Genomic DNA, 17,294 nt, shown 5'->3' on the forward strand with positions numbered 1-17,294 from the left:
CACTAGATTTATCAAGATTTTACATAACTTTTTACAAATCCACAACCAATAACACCAAATTTTTAAAAAGTTTTTAAAAGTCTTGATTGAATAATATTTTACCTAATTTTTAAAGTCATTAAAATTCTTTCTAAATCCTAAACCAATACCTCCCGCTTATTTTGATACCTAAGTACACCATGTCTTGTCCTAACACACTGAAACCTCAATTTACATTATTATATAAAAAATGTTACACAGAGAATCAAAACTTAGCATTTCAACAATATCCAAAGTAGTTCCATTAAACTGCAAAGGACTGGAATAAGGAGCCCTCTCGTGGCAGTAGCAACATCATCATCACCACCACCATTATCATCATCATCATCACCACCACCATTATCATCATCATCATCATATTGGTTTTTCTTTGATACGATATGGTGTATGTATACCTTCTTCAGTTACAGTTCATCTTGTGTTCTCTCTGCGGCGGGAGTATCGAGTTCTGTCATTGTATCTCGGTCTATCTTGGGCTCTCTGCGGCTGTGGCTCAACCCGCCTCTGCCTCTCTGGTGATCGTTGGACTATCTCACCGTTAACAAACAACTCAGCTGCAAGTCAACAACGGTATACAAATCAGAATTCAAGATCACTGTGAATGTCCTTCAGCAATTCTTAAGATTTAAATCGATAAATGTAAAACCGATGTATCTCTCATGATTGAATCTATGCTTGCACCATATCAAGTGACAAGAGCACAGCACAAGAAAGAGAGAATCTGGATGTGAGTCCATTAGCATTCAAAACTAGAAATGGCTGAAGGCTACTAGCTTTGCCAAGATGGACTTCTGATCCATGATTACACAAATTATTCTATACTTAAGATCTCCAACCATCTCCATAACGAATTATTACGGTTAAATCAATTCTTTATCTCAACGAAGGTAATCATGTTGCTATTCTAAATCCACACAGATAGACCAAGAGAAAAGTCTGATATATAATTCTATTAGCATTCAAAGATAATACTGCCAAAAAGATCTATTAATTTTACCAAGATGGACTATGAGCTATTTTTCAACGGTTAGGGGGAGTTACACTGACACCTGGTGGCTATATATTTATCATCTCGACCGGTCTGCACTTAGACATGTCAGTATCAGTGCGCACACCAGGACAATATATTCACCAGGTTCACAAAAATGGACTAACTGAAGCAAGAAACAGTCAAGAATTCAATGTATGTTTCATCTACACCGGCCTGCAGGTAGATATTATATTAACTATCTGCAAAAGTAGGCTAAGATAAAATTATTTGATGTCAGTCCATTAGCATTCAAAACTAATCATAGCCCAAAAGGCTCATTAGCTTTGCCAAGATGGACTGATAATCAATAACATTATCTATGTTCCAATTTCCAAGAAAAAAGCACTCAAGAGTTACATGCAATATATGTTTTCGTCCAAACCACCCTGCAGTTAGATATGTATTTATCTATCTGCTCAAGCAGGCTAAAGATAAAATAGATGATATCAGTCCATTAGCATTCAAAGCTAATCATAGCCAAAAGACTCATTAGCTTTGCCAAGATGGACTAATCAAATCTTGTATTTCATGTTTTAAGAGAGACGACACACACTGAGACTCAACAATTACAATGTCAATGGCACTAGCAAAGACTTCCATTTTGAGAAAATAAGCAAGAAAATTACCTCCATAATCTTTGTTTTCAGGATCCACATAGGAATCAGGAAGCACAAACAGAACACCGGGTAAACCTGTCGTAAACAAATCAATACTTTAGAACACTTTCTTCAGTATCTGTAAACACTAGCTAACATAACAAACAAATGTAAGTAAATAAAAGACCTTCAAGCTTAGTAGATGTCTCTTCATCAATCTCACAGCCAAACCCTAAATACCTCTCACACGAAACATTGTAGATCCTCTTCGTCGCCTCTTCCTCACTACCAATACAAAAACAAAGAGTCAAATACACAGAGCAAACTATCCAACAACTCCTCAAGCAATCAAAACATTATGCCCTAGCTTTTGTTCATTGATTTTGTTTCAATAACATATGTAATCAGTAAAAATTTTACCTTCCAACGACTTTAGCTAAGGTTTGAATGTAACAATCAATCATCTGCTGCTTCGTCGCACCTTCGCCGCCAGGTTTATCCATAACAATAAGCCAGTGCTCGTAATCACATCCCGGAAACAAAGGAGCCATCTCCGTCGGAGGTCGATCGCTAAAGTTAGAGCCAGAGTTAAGCGGCGAGTAAGCAGAGCCTGACCGGTTAGCTCCGCATCGGATTGAGAAGAACCGGGTCGAGCAACCTAACCGAGATCCACCGCAGCGAACAGAGGAAGGAATCCGAGGAGGAGCTAATACGGTTGTATTAGAGAGGAGGAGAGCGCACGTGAGGTGGCGCGTGCCAGACAAAGGCAAGGCCATTGTAGGGCGACTGAGGAAGGTAGCAAGACGAAGCTACTGGAGAGAGGTTTAGAGTAAAGTGGATAGGGTTTTGGTTTTCGACCTGACGGTTTTTATGTATATATTGAGAAAGACAAACATTATATAGGCTTCACATAATTGGGCTCAAGGCCCATAAATAAGACTTTCTATTTATGAACACATCTCTCTAATAATAAAAGAATCAACAAATAATTTCCTCGTAAACAACCAACACAGAAATATTTAAAATTACAAATCAGCTCCAAAACTTGAAAATTACACTTTTAAGCCATTTACACAACGAATCAAGTTCACGTCTCTCACCCACACAAGCGTTTTTCTTGTTTTTTTATCTTCATTTGTTTCCAATTCACCTCCGTTTAGCCAATTGAAACGATTTTTTCAAGAACTGATTAGCGACACGATCGTTTCTATGACAAAGAACCCTCAAGATCGTGTTAGGATCAGACCTGTTCCATCTTCCAGTAGTTGGAGGCATAGGTAGCTTCTGTCCAGATCCAACCATCCCCATCCCACTTGTCTCGCAAGTTACGATGCTAAAATCTTCCATAAGTTGTTCTGTTGGTTGACTCATTAGCTGAATCACTCCTTCCACTGTCTCTGCCTCTCTGTCCACCACTTCTTCAGGTATCAACCCTTCGCCACAAGTGCAAAACACCCTTTTCAAGTTCTCGAAGTCTTCTTCGATGAGACTGTGATCCGATCTATAGAACACTCGGGAGTATCCACCGGCGAGAAGGACCATCAAGAACGCTTCGAATGATGATTTCATAACCTCCCTCATCGCTAGTGATTGAGCTCGATCCGCGAGAATCGCTGACATCAGTGTTAAGTTCTGTTTCATAATCCGTAACGCCGGTCTGATCCTCGCGTTCGCGACTTCTCCTACGTAAAGACTCTCGTAGAAAACAGAGTTCGAGTCGAGGAATATCAAACGGTAAGCCGCGACTTCTGAAACGTGTTGGCAAGCTGATTCGATTCCAGCGTATGTGAAGTCGAAGTAGGAAGATGAGTTGTTGTTTCGATGGCGGTAGCGTTTTCTAGTTGCGGGAAGTACCCTCGGGTTTAAAGAGAGTGTTTTGTTTAAGGAGTGGATATGAGAGCTTAGGAAATGTAACGTGTTGAGACGAATGTATAGACGTTGTGTCCCACGGCTTGTGGACGGGCGTGGATGGTGGCCGTCCGAAATCACAGATGCCGTGTGGCTGAAATCTTCGTTGGGGGTAGTACACGGTGTAGCTCTCTTCCATAGTTTAACAAATCTTGAATCTCGGTTACATCTTGTGAGAGGAGGTAATGTAGGAATGTAACTCTGTCTTGATCCTGAAAAATTCAAGAATTAGTTATAATAAATTCGATTCTTGCAGGTAGACTGGTTTTGAATTTTTTTTTTTTGCTTACCACAAGATGCAACAAATGTGGTGTATTCTTGAAAGAGTTGTTCCAATCCTTCTGCGATATCATGAACTAGATCTTCTGTAATCCCAATAGGGATTTCAAAGAACTCATCGATGGTATCCTTCGCTAGCTTCATCAGCTCTCCCGCGGATTGTGCGTAAGGTTCTGATTTGGATTTCGGGTTCCACGTCTACGAAGAAAATAAGCAAAAATAAGATATATAAAAGTAATGTTTCTTGGAATGCAAGTAAGATATCCAAAACTTACTTCAGTTTCCTTTGCTCTAAATAAACACTCTTGAACTTTCTTGAGCTTTTCTTCTATCCATTGTCTCAAAAGGCGCAGTATAATTGAATCAACTTCATAGGGAACCATCTCTCGTACAAGTCCTTTTCCACCGTCATCGCATTCTTCAGTATCTTCAGCCACCATCTGCACCAAGACCTTCTCGAGCTTCCCTGCCGTTTGCAAAACCTCAACTGTATCTCTCGAGATAAATGATCTTCCAGCTAAATATTGCATCAAGATTGAGCCATAACACTGGTGAAGTGACACTGAGGCAACACCAGCAGCAATTGAGTGCCATCTCTTGAGTATGGGGCTGAAACATTCGCGTTCCCTTAACGCTAGCTCCTCTGTTTCCTTAGCTAGCTGCAACAATGTTCCAGCCGCTTCTTCTCCTTCATCTGTTGCTGCGATCTTAGCTTGCGTGTTTTCTATCACCTGCAACAAAGTTATTCAGAACCCTAAAAACAGAGATGAAATGAAAACACAGATATAGATTTTGTTTTTTACCTTAGAAAATGCGTTTTTAATGGAAGATCTTATGTAATAATCGACGCGATCTCCTGAATGATCCACTAATTTCACATCACCTTTCTCTTGTCCTTTCCCTTGAGAAATCGTCACATCTTCTCCCAAGATCCTCGACGATGATAATGCCAATGGCAGAAGATTTTCTATCAATCCCACGTTACCTCTTTGGAAATAATCATGGTAGCTCAATAACCTAAAGAACAACAATCACATTCATATTCAAATATTTTTTAATTAAGTGTTTTTGGCTTAGCAAGAATGTTCAATACCTTTTCTCGGTCCATCCTTGCATAGAGGCCAGTGTCGAGTTTAATAGTTTCACATAGAGGGCTTCGCGATCAGGCTTCTTAGCGTCATTGGCAACTTCAGCCAACATAGCATGAGAAGCGCCAAGCAAGTCCGGTTCCATTTGTGATGTTACGACGTACTGATGAAACAAAACCCAAGTGAAACACAGATTGTGTATCGGTCGTGTGATCCCTAGTGTTGACCAAGTCTTCTTCATTAGCTCAAGAAGCTCATCGATCTCATCGAGCACTAATGTCTCGTCTCTGAGATCAAATATTGACTGCAACAGAGCAACATAAAGATGAATGTTGAGAGGGTAACCGTCAGCCCAGTGACAAACATCAGTTGGATTCCCATTAGTGCCACGCCAAGATAAAGACACGACGACGTTGGTGAGTGTTCTCATTGTGTCTGAGGCTTTGCTTGTGTCAATGGTTTTTGTCTCGCTTTGTCTGACAATTTCTCTTAGACGCATTGCAAAGTTGTTGGTTTTGTCCAGAGGAATTGATGGATGAAGAAGAAGACCAGCTTCAATGACTTTAAGTTGCCGTCGTTGCCAGAGTTGGTACTCGTGTACATCACCAAACTCTGACGTTTTCAAGTGTCGGAGAAGCTCTAACGGTAAGATTATCGTCTCTGCTCGTCTACCCGTCTACAGATTGTTAAAAAAAAACACAATTTTTAATGTATTGTGTCAAGGCATTTCAATGTTTACATTAACTTGTAGAAGAAGTAAGGTTAACTTACTTGGCCAACAAGCGTTCTCAACAGGGTTTTTCGAAGCCGACTGTCACTTTGTTCTGTCACCTTCATTTGCTGCCTCATGATCTCCGCCGAGGTCAAGGGTCTTCTAGGTCTAGAAGGCGGGACCGTCAAGAACCCGGCTCCAGGACTAATATGTCCCGAACTACTGTTCATTCCGCCACCGGGGGATAGAGAAGTTCCAGCTCCTCCAGCGGCACCTATGGTGGACATTCGCCTAGACGGAGACCGTTTAAGCATCTTCAAGCCTAAAGCCCGTTTCACCCGGCTTGTCGGGGTCGTGACCACCTCTTTCCTCCCTGAAGACCCAAACCCAAACCCAGAGCCAGCACCAGATGAGCCACCGGATCCTATTCCTCCTCCTCCATCTCCATGATTGTCGTTGCTATTGTGGTTAGAGTAAAACGTGAGAGCAGTCCTACCTCCAAACCCCGGTGAGGAACGGCAAGCCGTGAAGAAGATCTCATAAGCCGTCTCACGAATATCATCTCGATCAAGCCCTTCAAGCTTCCCAAATGGCCAAAGAAGGTCGGTATTAGGACAAAGCACCACGGAACCTCCCATGTTAGAGGTGGTTACCGAGAAGGACTCTCGCCGGTGATGATGAGTCATGGCGGAGGAGGGGAGAGGGTGGTAGGGAAAACTTTATGGGATTTTTATGAAATTAGATTACTCAAAGAGAGAGGAAAGAGGAAAGGAAAAGACATTTCTTGTGTTATTATAAGGCAGACGTAAAATTAAAAATAAAACAAAAGAAACAAGAGAAACTGAGGAGGTGGAGGAGGAAGGCGACAAGTTGGAAAAATGTAATCTACAGCAAATTTTTCTGTATTGAGAAATCAGAGAGGATGCGAGTAAAATTAGGATAACTCACCAAAACAAAATATACTAGAATTAGCAAATTTCCTATTTTTAGTAAAGTTTTGTCCATCCAAATCTCCTCTGTAAAATCATTTATTTGTACTAGATCGTTGCCAGCTCAAGTCTTACCATTTTTGTTAATATTTCTTTATAGATTAGATGCTACTAAATCTTCTTTATTTATTTTTTTCCCTATACGACCACTACGTTTAATTCTTGTAAATAATAACGAAAAGACAACTTTTTCACTGGTGATTTACCATATCGATCTTGAATGAAGTTAGTGAGATCATGAAAAAAAAAAAAGTGTATCAGCCGCAATTAGTCAATTAGACCAGCAATATTTTCAAAATTTACTAAACCATATTGCAAGTCATGTCCAAACTATCTCTTACCAAACAGCAGGACTTGAAAAATTGTAATGAATTAGAGTAGATAATAATTCTTATGAACAAAGGGTGGGAGAGAATGGGATTCGCAGACAGGCTAAAGAAGCAAGTGGCTTGGATATGAAACGTCGGTGGTCGCCCTAGGATCTCTTCCTAGTTAAATCGTTTTCAGTTTAAACGAGGAAGAAGAAAGATGCTAAAAACAATGATCCCTACTTCTCATGGAACTTTGCACAAGTTTGAACAGCGACCAAACAGACCAGTTTAGTCAGATCTTGTCGGTCAATAAAAGGACTGTTAAGTTTCCTTTACTGGCCAACACAACCTTCTTGTAACAACGCAAACGCAGACATCGAAGTGGTCAATTACAGTTTTGTTCTACCAAATACCCTTCTTAGATCCCATTGAACACTAAGCAAATAATTTTCACCTAAACAGAGGAGATGCAAAAGCAAGAATATGGAATGGGATATTCAAAAAATGAATGAACCAAAGGAAGGTGAATAATGATAGTCTGGAGGATGTATCGTTAAACACAAACACTAGAGAAAATAGAGAAAGAAAACCATTTCAAAGCCGACAAATATAAATAAGCACGCAAACTTGAAAACTACAACTTCATAGGAAATACTAGCAGTAACCGGAACTGCCTGAAAACAACTTATTGAAAAACTAACAAAAGAGATAGTCCAGCGTAGGTCGACCTCCTGGTCAAACCGCCCCAGACGTGACATCATTAAGGCGGAACGAGGAGGTTTCAAGGTCAGCGATAAAACCACATTGTAGTAGTCTTTCTTCTTCAATCACTGTTGTTGAGCCTGCCTACCGTTTCCATAACCTCCACCATAGCCAGCTTGCCCGTTGATCCCTTGGTGATTCCCATAACCTCCAGAGACATCTGAAGCATCCGCATAGCCTCCAGCCCCAAGGCTGTTAGGCATATTTCCAGATCGCCCACCTACTGCACCATAGGCAGATGGAGTCCCATATGAGGAATCATTTCCACCGTAGCCATAACCTTGACTGCCATAACCAGCAGATGCACCAGCTTGACCCATAACTGCTGAACCGGGACCAGAACCACCCCAGGGAGCTGCATTCCCATAACCCACATTACCATAACCGGATGGTGCTTGAGCGCCCCATGAACTTCTTGGACCACTTCCAAACCCAGCTCCAGGGACACTACCATAAGGCGCACCAGCTGGATTACCATACCCACCAAAACCTCCGTAACCCACACCATTGCTTCCATAACCATAACCCGTACCATAGCCAGAAGCACCGTAAGGAGGATAACCACTACCAGTGTTTTGAGGCTGCATGAATCTATTGGTATCCACACGACCCTCATAGCCACTTCCAGCAGAACCACCATAGCCCGGAAACCCACCAACTCCGGCGCTGCCATGACCACCACCGGTGGCTACTCCAGGGTTAGCATCTTTAGGAAGAGCACGTTTAACTTCTACTTGTTTACCATTCAAATCGTGGAAAGTCTTATGCAAAACAAGGTCAACAGAATCTTCAGAATCAAAAGAAACAAAGCCAAAACCTCTAGGACGTTGCGTAGTCTGATCAATCATAATGACTGCATCAGTCACAGGACCGTAAGTTTCAAAGTAAGCCCGAAATTCATCTGATGTTAATGCAGGAGGCAAACCTCCCACGAATATCTTCTTAGTACGAACGTTAGCTCCGCTATCAAAATTCCTAGAAGCATTAAAATTCCCTGATCTCCCAGCAGGACTCTGCTCTTCTCTAGACATTGCTCTCTTCACATCAACCTAATAATATACTTAAAGAAATCCATCAAACATGACAATAAAAGAAAACCTCAAGATTCCAAAGGATCAATTTTTTACAGCCGAATTAATCAGGACAAGAGTGGGAATTACTAAAAGATTCAAAATTAGAGAAACCCATTTGAGAAAAAAATCAAAAGGCTTACATCTCTATTATCGATATGGTGCTTGTCCTGAAGAACTCTATCAATAACAGCAGGATCCGAGAATGCGACGAAGCCGAATCCGCGAGGACGACTAGTAGCTTTCTCACGCATGACAGTGACCTGCAAAACCTCACCGAAATTGCTGAAGTACTCTCTCAGAAGATTCTCGTCGGTATCCCATGAAATCCCGCCGATAAAGAGCTTTCCCTGATCTGATTCCATTGTTTAGGCTTTTTAAACCCTCCGTTAAAAAAAAACCCTAGATTCAACACCGACAAATCTCCCCGGTGAAGAAAGAGGAACGAAAGAAGCTGTAAAAATTTCAGTGTCCCGATAAAATTAGGGTTTCGGGTTTGTGAAATTGGGTGAGAGAGAGAGAGAGAGAGAAGAGCCGAGAAAGGATAAAAAAAAAAAAACAGACTTTGGAAAATAGCGGCCAATTGGGTTAAAAGTGAGTGAAAGAGATCAATTAAAATAAAAATATATAAAAAAAAAGTAGACTTTCAATATTAGTAACTTTCGTTTATTACATTTTTTTCTTTTCTTGTCATAATGTAAGATTTTAAATTGTAAAAGATATTTTACTATTATCGTTAATATGGGGAAAAAAAAGTTTTCAGGTTTAAAGAAGATAAATAATTAAACAAAAAAAAATAATAATAATAGTTAAGCAAAAATATTGGACGGTGTACGGTTATTTTGTGGTCAAAATCGGACCGTCAGTATCTCATGCTATATATATATATATATATTTTTTGTCAAACCCTTAAGAGGGGTATTTTAATTAAACCGGAATCAATAGAGTTGGGTTACAAACCGGGTGAATAGCTGATTTAGCCAGTTCATCAGTCCGACGATTGAGTTTACGACTCACATACAGAAAAGAAATTTCAGAAAAAGAAAGGGATAGATCGACGATATCGTGGAGAATCCCGTAGAGCTCCTTCGATGGAATCTCTGAATTGATGGCTTTGATCATCATATGTGAATCGGAAGCCAGCGAGAGTTTGTTGAAGCCCAGATCTAGGGCGTGTTGAAGTGCCAAGGATACCGCGATCGCTTCAGCGAGGATTGGAGAGGCTACATTGGTTGCGGTTTTCTGGTTCGTAATCTCGAAAGAGCGAGAGTCATCGCTGAATAAACATCCAAAGCCTGCGGCTTGAGAATCTGATCTCCATGCCGCATCAGTGAAACAAGAGATAGTATCCAAGTGGGGGTCTGATCTTTGTTCTTCCCGTCTGAGTTCAGGAGGCTGGGGATTCGATGGCTGGGCAGAAATACAATCACGAGCACTTGAAATGGCCTGTGTCACGATGTCCTGCGGTAAGTTTTGTTTCTGCTCAAAGACCTTTTTGTTGTGTGAGATCCAGATGTTCCAAAGTATCCAAGGAGCCAAAGGTTCCTCTCCAATGCCTACAGGTGGAAGATTTATGCACTGGTTGACGATTTGTAGTCCCTTTTGTAGGTTGGTGATACGATGGGGGTCAAAAGAAGTCCTGAATGGTGATTTTTCCCAGACCTGAGCAGCAAACGAGCAGTGGAAGAAGAGGTGAATGACTGTTTCCTCTTGCAGACAGTGGGGGCACGACGCAGAGGGGTTCCCTCCTTGGATCTTCAAGTTTTCTCCAACTGGGAGGGCATCATGCATAGCTTTCCAAAGGAAAAACTTAAGCTTTGGGAGCCACCTGATGTTCCAGATTTCTTTGTACCAGTCAAAAGGGGTGGGGCTTGGGTCGATGGGTGGCGGATCATTTCCTTTTTGGGTTGCTGCCAAATAGCCAGACTTTGCTGTGTAGATTCCTGAGCTGGTAAGAAGCCAAAACTGGCAGTCCCTGGCTCCCTTTTTACTTGGTTGTAGAGCTAGAATCTCTTTTTCATAAGCCGGAAGTAAAGCTTTAACTTTCTCATGATCCCATGTTTTCTTGGTTGGATAGATGAGACTACTTACCCGAAGGTTAGCAGACATCTCTGAAGGTGGTCCCATGGGAGTGATTCTCTGCGAGAGAGAAATCCATGGTTCGTACCACAGTAGAGTTTCCTGTCCCGATCCAATTAGCTTGCCTAGTTTAGGTTTCAAGAGGTCACGACCAATGCATATTCCTCTCCACCCATGGGAGGCTGAGTTGGGAGCATTGCATTCTAAAAAAGAGGTAGAATTGCAATACTTTCCCAGAAGTACTTTTGCTAGAAGGCTGTTTGGTCGAGTCAGAATTCGCCAGCTGATCTTTGCGAGGAGGGCATCATTAAAATTTGGTATGTCTCTGAAACCCAGACCTCCCTCCTTCTTTACTTTTGTCAGTTTGGACCAAGCCACCCAGCTAATCTTCTTGTTTCTTTCGAGGAATCCCACCAAAACCGCGTGAGCATGGATTGTATCCTCTTTGAGAGAGATCCTGGGATTTTGAAGCAAGACATGGTGTACGTAGGCATTGCAGAGAGTACTGATCTTAGCATGGTAGCCTTTCCAACAGTCGAGAGCGGTCTTGCAGCCCAACTCCTAGATCTTTGTCTGATACGATCTGTGATCAGATTAAACCTGTCTCTCTTTTTCTTGCCAAAGAACTCAGGGAGGCCAAGATATTTTCCTAAACCTCCCACCCTTTGAATCCCTAGGATTTGTTGAGCTGTCACCTTTACCTCTTCAGGTGTTTTTGAGGAGAAGGTAATTGCTGACTTGGTTTTGTTTATCAATTAACCCGAGGCTTGTTCATATTTGCGGATGATGTTCAATAAAGTCTTACAGCTTGTTTGGTCTGATCTGCAGAAAAATATTGTATCGTCAGCGAAAAGAAGATGGTTCACCCGAGGACTCCCTAAGGCCACTCGAATACCCGGTAAGGTTCCATCTTGTTGAGCTTTGCGACATAGACCAGACAAAGCTTCGCTACACAGGATAAACAGATATGGGGACAGCGGGTCCCCTTGTCGAAGTCCTCTTGAGGGGGTAAGATGACCTTGTGATGATCCATTGATGAGTAAGGAGTAGGATACTGTAGATACGCACTGATGAATCCATTGGATCCATTTCTGGTGGAAACCCTTTCTTTCCATCACTGATAAAATAAAATCCCATTCCAACCTGTCGTAGGCTTTGCTCATATCCATTTTGACCGCCATAAAGCAGCGTTCTTTTGCTCCGGAAGGCTTAAGGTAGTGAAGACTTTCATGTGTAATGAGTACATTGTCAGAGATGGCCCTTTGCGGTACAAAAGCTGACTGATTTTTTGATATTATTGCATGCAGTACTGGTTGCAGTCGCCTTGAGAGGAACTTGGATATTATCTTGTAGAAGAATGAGCAAAGGGATATAGGTCGGTAATCCACCGTTACTTTTGGGCTATGGACTTTCAAAATCAATCTTATGTGTGTTTGGTTTATGTTTGTGATAGGGGCATTAGAGAGGAAAAAGCTTGTACCTCAGACACCACTTGAGGGCCGATTGTATTCCAGTGGGATTGGAAAAAGCTCGCTGAAAAGCCATCAGGCCCAGGTGATTTATCCGCATGTATCGCAAAGAAAGCTTTTTTAACTTCTTCAGGTGATGGTGTTTGAATTAACCTTTCATTTGTTTCTCGTGAGATACAGGGATGGATCACCTCGTGAGCTAGGGAGGAATGATCCCCATTTTGTGATTCAAAGAGGTTCTGGAAATACTCAGCGATCACAGACAAGATCTTCTCCTCTTCATAGTGAGATATCCCCTCATCATCTTCGATTACAGAAAACTTATTCACTGTTGTTCTTCCCCTAGTAATTGCGTGGAAAAAGCTAGAGTTTTGGTCTCCAAGGGCTAACCATAAATTTCTGCTCCTTTGTTTCCAAAACTCTTCCTCATCTTTATAGGCTTTAAGGAGAGCAAGGTTGATATTGGAGATTGAGGATGAATATGCAGTCGGATCAGACATCAGTTCATCCAGCTTTTGTCTATACTCCTCAATGAGCTGTTGGCTATTTTGATGTTTCCGTTTGGACCATGTAATAATCTCTCCGCGGCATCGGATTATCTTCTCTTCAACACTTTCAGAGCAATCAAAACTCCAAGCCGCCTAGATCAAAAAATCTATTTCCGCATTACCTTTTAGTCTTCTGTCATATCTGAATATACCCTTTTTCTTTTTCTTGGTGAGATCGAGGCAGGTAAGCAATGGTCGATGATCAGAACCCTCAAAGCGTAGGTAAGAGCTATGACTAAAGGGAAACATCTCTGCCCAAGCACTATTTGAAGTATCTCATGCTATATAAGGTTCAAACTTCAAGATAAAATGGTACTCTTCTGTTGCTTACCAAAAAAAAAAGTGGTACTCCTCTGTTCATAAAAGATTGAAGTTTAATCGGAGTATTGGTGAGCTCAATTGGAATAATTTTTACACAATTTAGTGATTTTTCTCATCAAATAATTATTATTTAATTATAGAACAATCACTAATTTATAAATTTAAATATTTTCAGTAATTAGTTATTGAATTTTACAAATTACTAACATTAACTAGTTAACTAAATATGAATAGAATCAATTTTTGTAGGAAAAAAATCTCAAAACGTTTTTTTTATGGGGAATGATTTTACTAAAAATGTAAATATGTTCAATATGTATGGAAGAAGGATCAGTGACCTTATTATTTGAGATGAAAAATGTTACATCATTTTGTAGCTATTGATTTGGTGATAAATTTATTAGATAGATGAATACCCGTGCTATGCGCGGGCTTATGATTTACCGTTTTTTGAATAATTTTGCTATCGTTTTTTTAATATATGTAAAGATTATTTTTGTTTTCTTAAATTATAGAAACTTTGAAAAATATAATTTGATGTTTATTTTTTTTAATACTTCACATAAGATTTCTTATTTTGTAATTGAATGATTAGATACATGTATGAACAATTTTGTTTTGATATATTTAATCAGTCTACGATTCTTGTCTAAAATGTCAAAAAAAAATATCAAATAAAAGCTTGATAAAGATGCATATATTGTAACAAATAGGTTTTTGGTTAACTAAATTTTACATTCATGTTAGCTCCTCAATTTTTTGATATAACTCTAGAATTTGTTTTTTTATAAGAAGTTTATACAATTTTCTTTTTGACAACTTCTAAATATTAGAATATAAATACCAACATTCATAAATTTATTCCACTATCTTCCTCTTTGTTTCTGTATTTTTCTAAACTAACATTCTACAATTTTATTCAACTATCTTCCATTTGATAGTCAACAAAACCCCATTCTTCTTCATATATAAAAATTTAAATTTTTAGGGACAAACTTTCATGAATTTCTCTACAATATTAACTAATATCACGATCACTAATTTAACCCTTCAAACTATTGACAAAATTGTAACGCGTTAACCATATGTTCATACGTTCATGGTTTACACCAAGAGTAATAAGTGGCTATTTGATTCACTCCTGATACCTTTTTTTGCTTTTTGGTGATGCATCTATTTTCTTGAGACATATTCTAAACCTCTCTAAATTCTTTAGTTAAATATTGAAACTGTTTGTGATATAAAAAAAAAAGAATAGAAAACATGAAAGATGTTTCATATTCCTTTTAGTTTAGGTTTGTTTGCTTTTAAGGAGGACAAACAGGTGACACTCTCTCCACTGCTGATGTGTCACTCATATGGAGAGAGTTGACCATCTTTCATAATATAGATTCTTGTATCCAATCATTGTCGTTATGTTTTTATAAAAAGAATATAATGTGATTTACAAAACAAACAAAAAAAATTGTATCTCAAGACTCAAATTGTGCTCATCAAAGCAATTTTCAATATACTTATTTTTAATCTTCCAAATTTCTCGAACGTCTAGAAAATAAATGAAGTTTCCAACTGTCTCAAACTACATTGATTTTACACATAAAAGAAAATGTCATCGACTGTGTTAAAAAAACTATACATATATCGTAGATTTAACATGTAAATTCATAAAACCAATAAAAAATATCATCGGATGAAGCCTAGAAGTCGAGTATTAACCAATATATATACCCAACTGAGGAGTGTGATGTAGGAATTTTTATTGATTTTACCACATTCAGTTAAAACCTTTTCCCAAATGCCACATTTTTCTTTCTTTCGAGAACTACCACATTTGAGCTTTCAAGTTAGATTAAAATGACTAATATATCTTTCATATAAAAGTCATCAGATTTGAGATTATACTGTTTTTTTATGACACAAAAGTTGGTGCATTAATGGTTGTGGGTCAGCATAAAATAAAGTTTGTAATTTAAATTAAAAAACTGGGAACATGTAGACTTTGCAATCTGTTTTTTGGGTTAGAGATATGAGAGCAGCATAACACAGTAGACAAAATTGGTATGATGGACAAGGTAAATTGTATAGACAAGTTAAGAAATATAAACTTGTCTATTAGCTTGAACTAGTCCATTTGTCAAATATATTAACTAGTAGACAAGTTGTAAATAAAACTTGTCCAGGTATTGTTCTTAGAAAAATTATGCAGTTACAGTTATAAACTTGTCCATAAGATTAATAATTAAATCAGTGTTTCAAATAGACAAGTTATGAGAGTTTGGAACTTGTCTACTAGGTAAAATTTTCTCAAAAAGAAGTATAATCTCAAATAGACAAGTTATGAGAGTTTGGAACTTGTCTACTAGGTAAACCTAATTTTTTTTTTCTGGCTAATTTTTCTTCCGCTAACCTTAGATCTGAATCCGCTTATTTTGTCCAGCTTGTCTTTTGGCGACGGAGAGAACCTCTCTAGTTGACTTTCTTTCTTAGGTGTTCTTCCATCTCACGATCTCTCTCTTTGGTTGCAACAAATCTCTTTTTGATCCAGATTTTTAGTTGGGATGTTTGGTGCTCGGTCTTTCCAGTGTGGCGGAGAATTGCTTTTGAACGAAGTTTAGGTAGAAGAAGAAAAATGAACAGACACACATACACAGCACATACACGAAAATGGGGATGATAAACTATTACAAAAATTATTAAAAATTGATATATGTATGTAATGGGAAGGTCATATGTGTCTTTTTCAATTATCTTTGTGGTAGCAGCGAAAATGAATTTGCAAATGTGGTAGTTGTGTTAAGTTTTAGTGTAGATTGTGGTAGAATCCTTAGTTTTCTGTATGATGTATCAGTGAGGCTTTAACGAATAATCAATTGATCATAATATTATTTTTGTATGTATTAGTATTTCAATTTTGGACTTTGTTAACAATATTTTTAAAGGTGATATTTTCTTGATTTCTTCCATGTGATGTTATTAATCAAGTAGAAACAAATAAAGAATGACAAGTAACAGTTGTTAACACAGTTCTTCTTTCTCATGGCCCTTTCTGATATACACTCCTCAATCACAGACTATAGACGGGTCTAGACACATGAAAAGAAAATCACGAACGAGCCTATTAAACAATGAAATATCAAAGCTGATAGAGAATTTATAGAGTAATGTCATACACCATCATAGGGAAAAAATCCCCTTATTTTTTCCCAAGTTTTTGTCTTCGATACCATTTTTTCAGTCACCGCTAAATCAATGAACATAAAAAAATTACTACCTTCATAATGAAAACATGCACTAATGATGCATTGTTAACAAAGAGTAACTTACTTTGAAGCTTTTCTTATCACGATTTTCATTTGATTCATTACGAACAGTCCACACCGTTATCACGATTTTCATGTGCTTCATTACGAACAGTTCACACCTTGAATCGTTCCTTGTCATGTAGAATGAAAAATATCAAAACATAATACATATTTTTTAATTCTAGGTTAATGTAATTTTAATTTTAACATTTCCGTGAAAATCAAGCCAAATTTTTGAGCTGAAGTAGTCTGTCCGTTCTTTGACCTTCTCAACCATTTTTTTCCTCCTTACCACATCATGTGTGATCTTCGATATTGGTTGCTCATGATGCTCCAGGTCCTAGGTCTCAGGGCCCATGTGGCAGTTTCTGAATCTGGCACCAAGTGGGTGTTTTTATATGTTTCTTTTAGCTTATCCATTTTCGCCCGAACAAGTTCATTAGTGTTCAACTTCAGTGCTTCTAATCGGAAAACATCTTATCAACCTGTATATACTATATAGCAACATAAATGATGTTATGGTTTATATAATAGATATGGACATAAAAAAATTAACCCCTCAAAGTAATTTATCAATAGCAAATCTTTAAAAATAAAATATTGAGGCTTATCAATAGGCTTTTAACAAGGAATCAATTGATCATAATATTATTTTTGTATGGATTAGTATTCCAATTTTTGAAATTTGTTAATAAAAAAAAAGGGACTTTGTTTACAATATTTTCAAATGTGATATTTTCTTTCCTTAAAAAATTTATTAAATTTTTTAATCATTTTGTAAAGATTAAGAT

General features: G+C 38.5%; 4 protein-coding genes across 4 annotated transcripts; all 4 read right to left on the reverse strand.

Annotated features, from left to right (window-relative positions):
• Nucleotides 1-184: 184 nt before the first annotated feature.
• On the reverse strand, nucleotides 185-2,537 carry LOC104749524 (multiple organellar RNA editing factor 2, chloroplastic). The gene is made up of 4 exons (XM_010471176.3): nucleotides 2,086-2,537; nucleotides 1,853-1,950; nucleotides 1,696-1,761; nucleotides 185-593 (listed from the first exon to the last, which is right to left on the reverse strand). The coding sequence occupies exons 1-4, from the start codon at nucleotides 2,439-2,441 to the stop codon at nucleotides 451-453; spliced, it is 663 nt and encodes a 220-aa protein (XP_010469478.3). The 5' UTR covers nucleotides 2,442-2,537; the 3' UTR covers nucleotides 185-450.
• A 74-nt stretch (nucleotides 2,538-2,611) lies between these two features.
• Nucleotides 2,612-6,567, reverse strand: LOC104753280 (protein unc-13 homolog). Its single transcript, XM_087491459.1, has 6 exons — nucleotides 5,712-6,567; nucleotides 4,946-5,616; nucleotides 4,656-4,869; nucleotides 4,128-4,583; nucleotides 3,864-4,050; nucleotides 2,612-3,785 (listed from the first exon to the last, which is right to left on the reverse strand). The coding sequence occupies exons 1-6, from the start codon at nucleotides 6,336-6,338 to the stop codon at nucleotides 2,812-2,814; spliced, it is 3,129 nt and encodes a 1,042-aa protein (XP_087347585.1). The 5' UTR covers nucleotides 6,339-6,567; the 3' UTR covers nucleotides 2,612-2,811.
• Nucleotides 6,568-7,457: 890 nt separating this feature from the next.
• Nucleotides 7,458-9,384, reverse strand: LOC104749525 (heterogeneous nuclear ribonucleoprotein 1-like). Its single transcript, XM_010471177.3, has 2 exons — nucleotides 8,928-9,384; nucleotides 7,458-8,763 (listed from the first exon to the last, which is right to left on the reverse strand). Exons 1-2 carry the CDS (start codon nucleotides 9,147-9,149, stop codon nucleotides 7,780-7,782), a joined length of 1,206 nt encoding a protein of 401 aa, XP_010469479.1. The 5' UTR covers nucleotides 9,150-9,384; the 3' UTR covers nucleotides 7,458-7,779.
• Nucleotides 9,385-9,711: 327 nt separating this feature from the next.
• LOC104753282 (uncharacterized) lies at nucleotides 9,712-16,923 on the reverse strand. The gene is made up of 6 exons (XM_010475556.2): nucleotides 16,796-16,923; nucleotides 16,526-16,634; nucleotides 12,344-12,973; nucleotides 12,007-12,143; nucleotides 11,759-11,954; nucleotides 9,712-11,424 (listed from the first exon to the last, which is right to left on the reverse strand). The coding sequence occupies exons 1-6, from the start codon at nucleotides 16,921-16,923 to the stop codon at nucleotides 9,712-9,714; spliced, it is 2,913 nt and encodes a 970-aa protein (XP_010473858.2).
• Between the last annotated feature and the right edge of the window lie 371 nt (nucleotides 16,924-17,294).

The sequence above is a fragment of the Camelina sativa genome, chromosome 16 (genome assembly GCF_030686135.1).
Source record: "Camelina sativa cultivar CO46 ecotype springtype chromosome 16, ASM3068613v1".
NCBI lineage: Eukaryota > Viridiplantae > Streptophyta > Magnoliopsida > Brassicales > Brassicaceae > Camelina > Camelina sativa.

Bases quoted from the DNA above. Each gene is read 5' to 3' on its own strand.
- LOC104749525 (XM_010471177.3), bottom strand. From the start codon at position 9,149: ATGGAATCAGATCAGGGAAAGCTCTTTATCGGCGGGATTTCATGGGAT. The intron at 8,764-8,927 runs GTAAGCCTTTTG...GTATATTATTAG, and splicing joins ACCATATCGATAATAGAGAT to GTTGATGTGAAGAGAGCAAT.
- LOC104753280 (XM_087491459.1), bottom strand. From the start codon at position 6,338: ATGACTCATCATCACCGGCGAGAGTCCTTCTCGGTAACCACCTCTAAC. The intron at 4,584-4,655 runs GTAAAAAACAAA...ACTTTGTTGCAG, and splicing joins TTAAAAACGCATTTTCTAAG to GTGATAGAAAACACGCAAGC. The intron at 3,786-3,863 runs GTAAGCAAAAAA...TGAATTTTTCAG, and splicing joins CACATTTGTTGCATCTTGTG to GATCAAGACAGAGTTACATT.
- LOC104753282 (XM_010475556.2), bottom strand. From the start codon at position 16,923: ATGGATAAGCTAAAAGAAACATATAAAAACACCCACTTGGTGCCAGAT. The intron at 16,635-16,795 runs GTAAGGAGGAAA...CTACATGACAAG, and splicing joins CGAAGATCACACATGATGTG to GAACGATTCAAGGTGTGAAC. The intron at 12,144-12,343 runs GTACAAGCTTTT...TCAAAAAATCAG, and splicing joins GCCCTCAAGTGGTGTCTGAG to TCAGCTTTTGTACCGCAAAG.
- LOC104749524 (XM_010471176.3), bottom strand. From the start codon at position 2,441: ATGGCCTTGCCTTTGTCTGGCACGCGCCACCTCACGTGCGCTCTCCTC. The intron at 1,951-2,085 runs GTAAAATTTTTA...TTGTATTGGTAG, and splicing joins TTAGCTAAAGTCGTTGGAAG to TGAGGAAGAGGCGACGAAGA. The intron at 1,762-1,852 runs GTCTTTTATTTA...TGTTTACGACAG, and splicing joins GACATCTACTAAGCTTGAAG to GTTTACCCGGTGTTCTGTTT.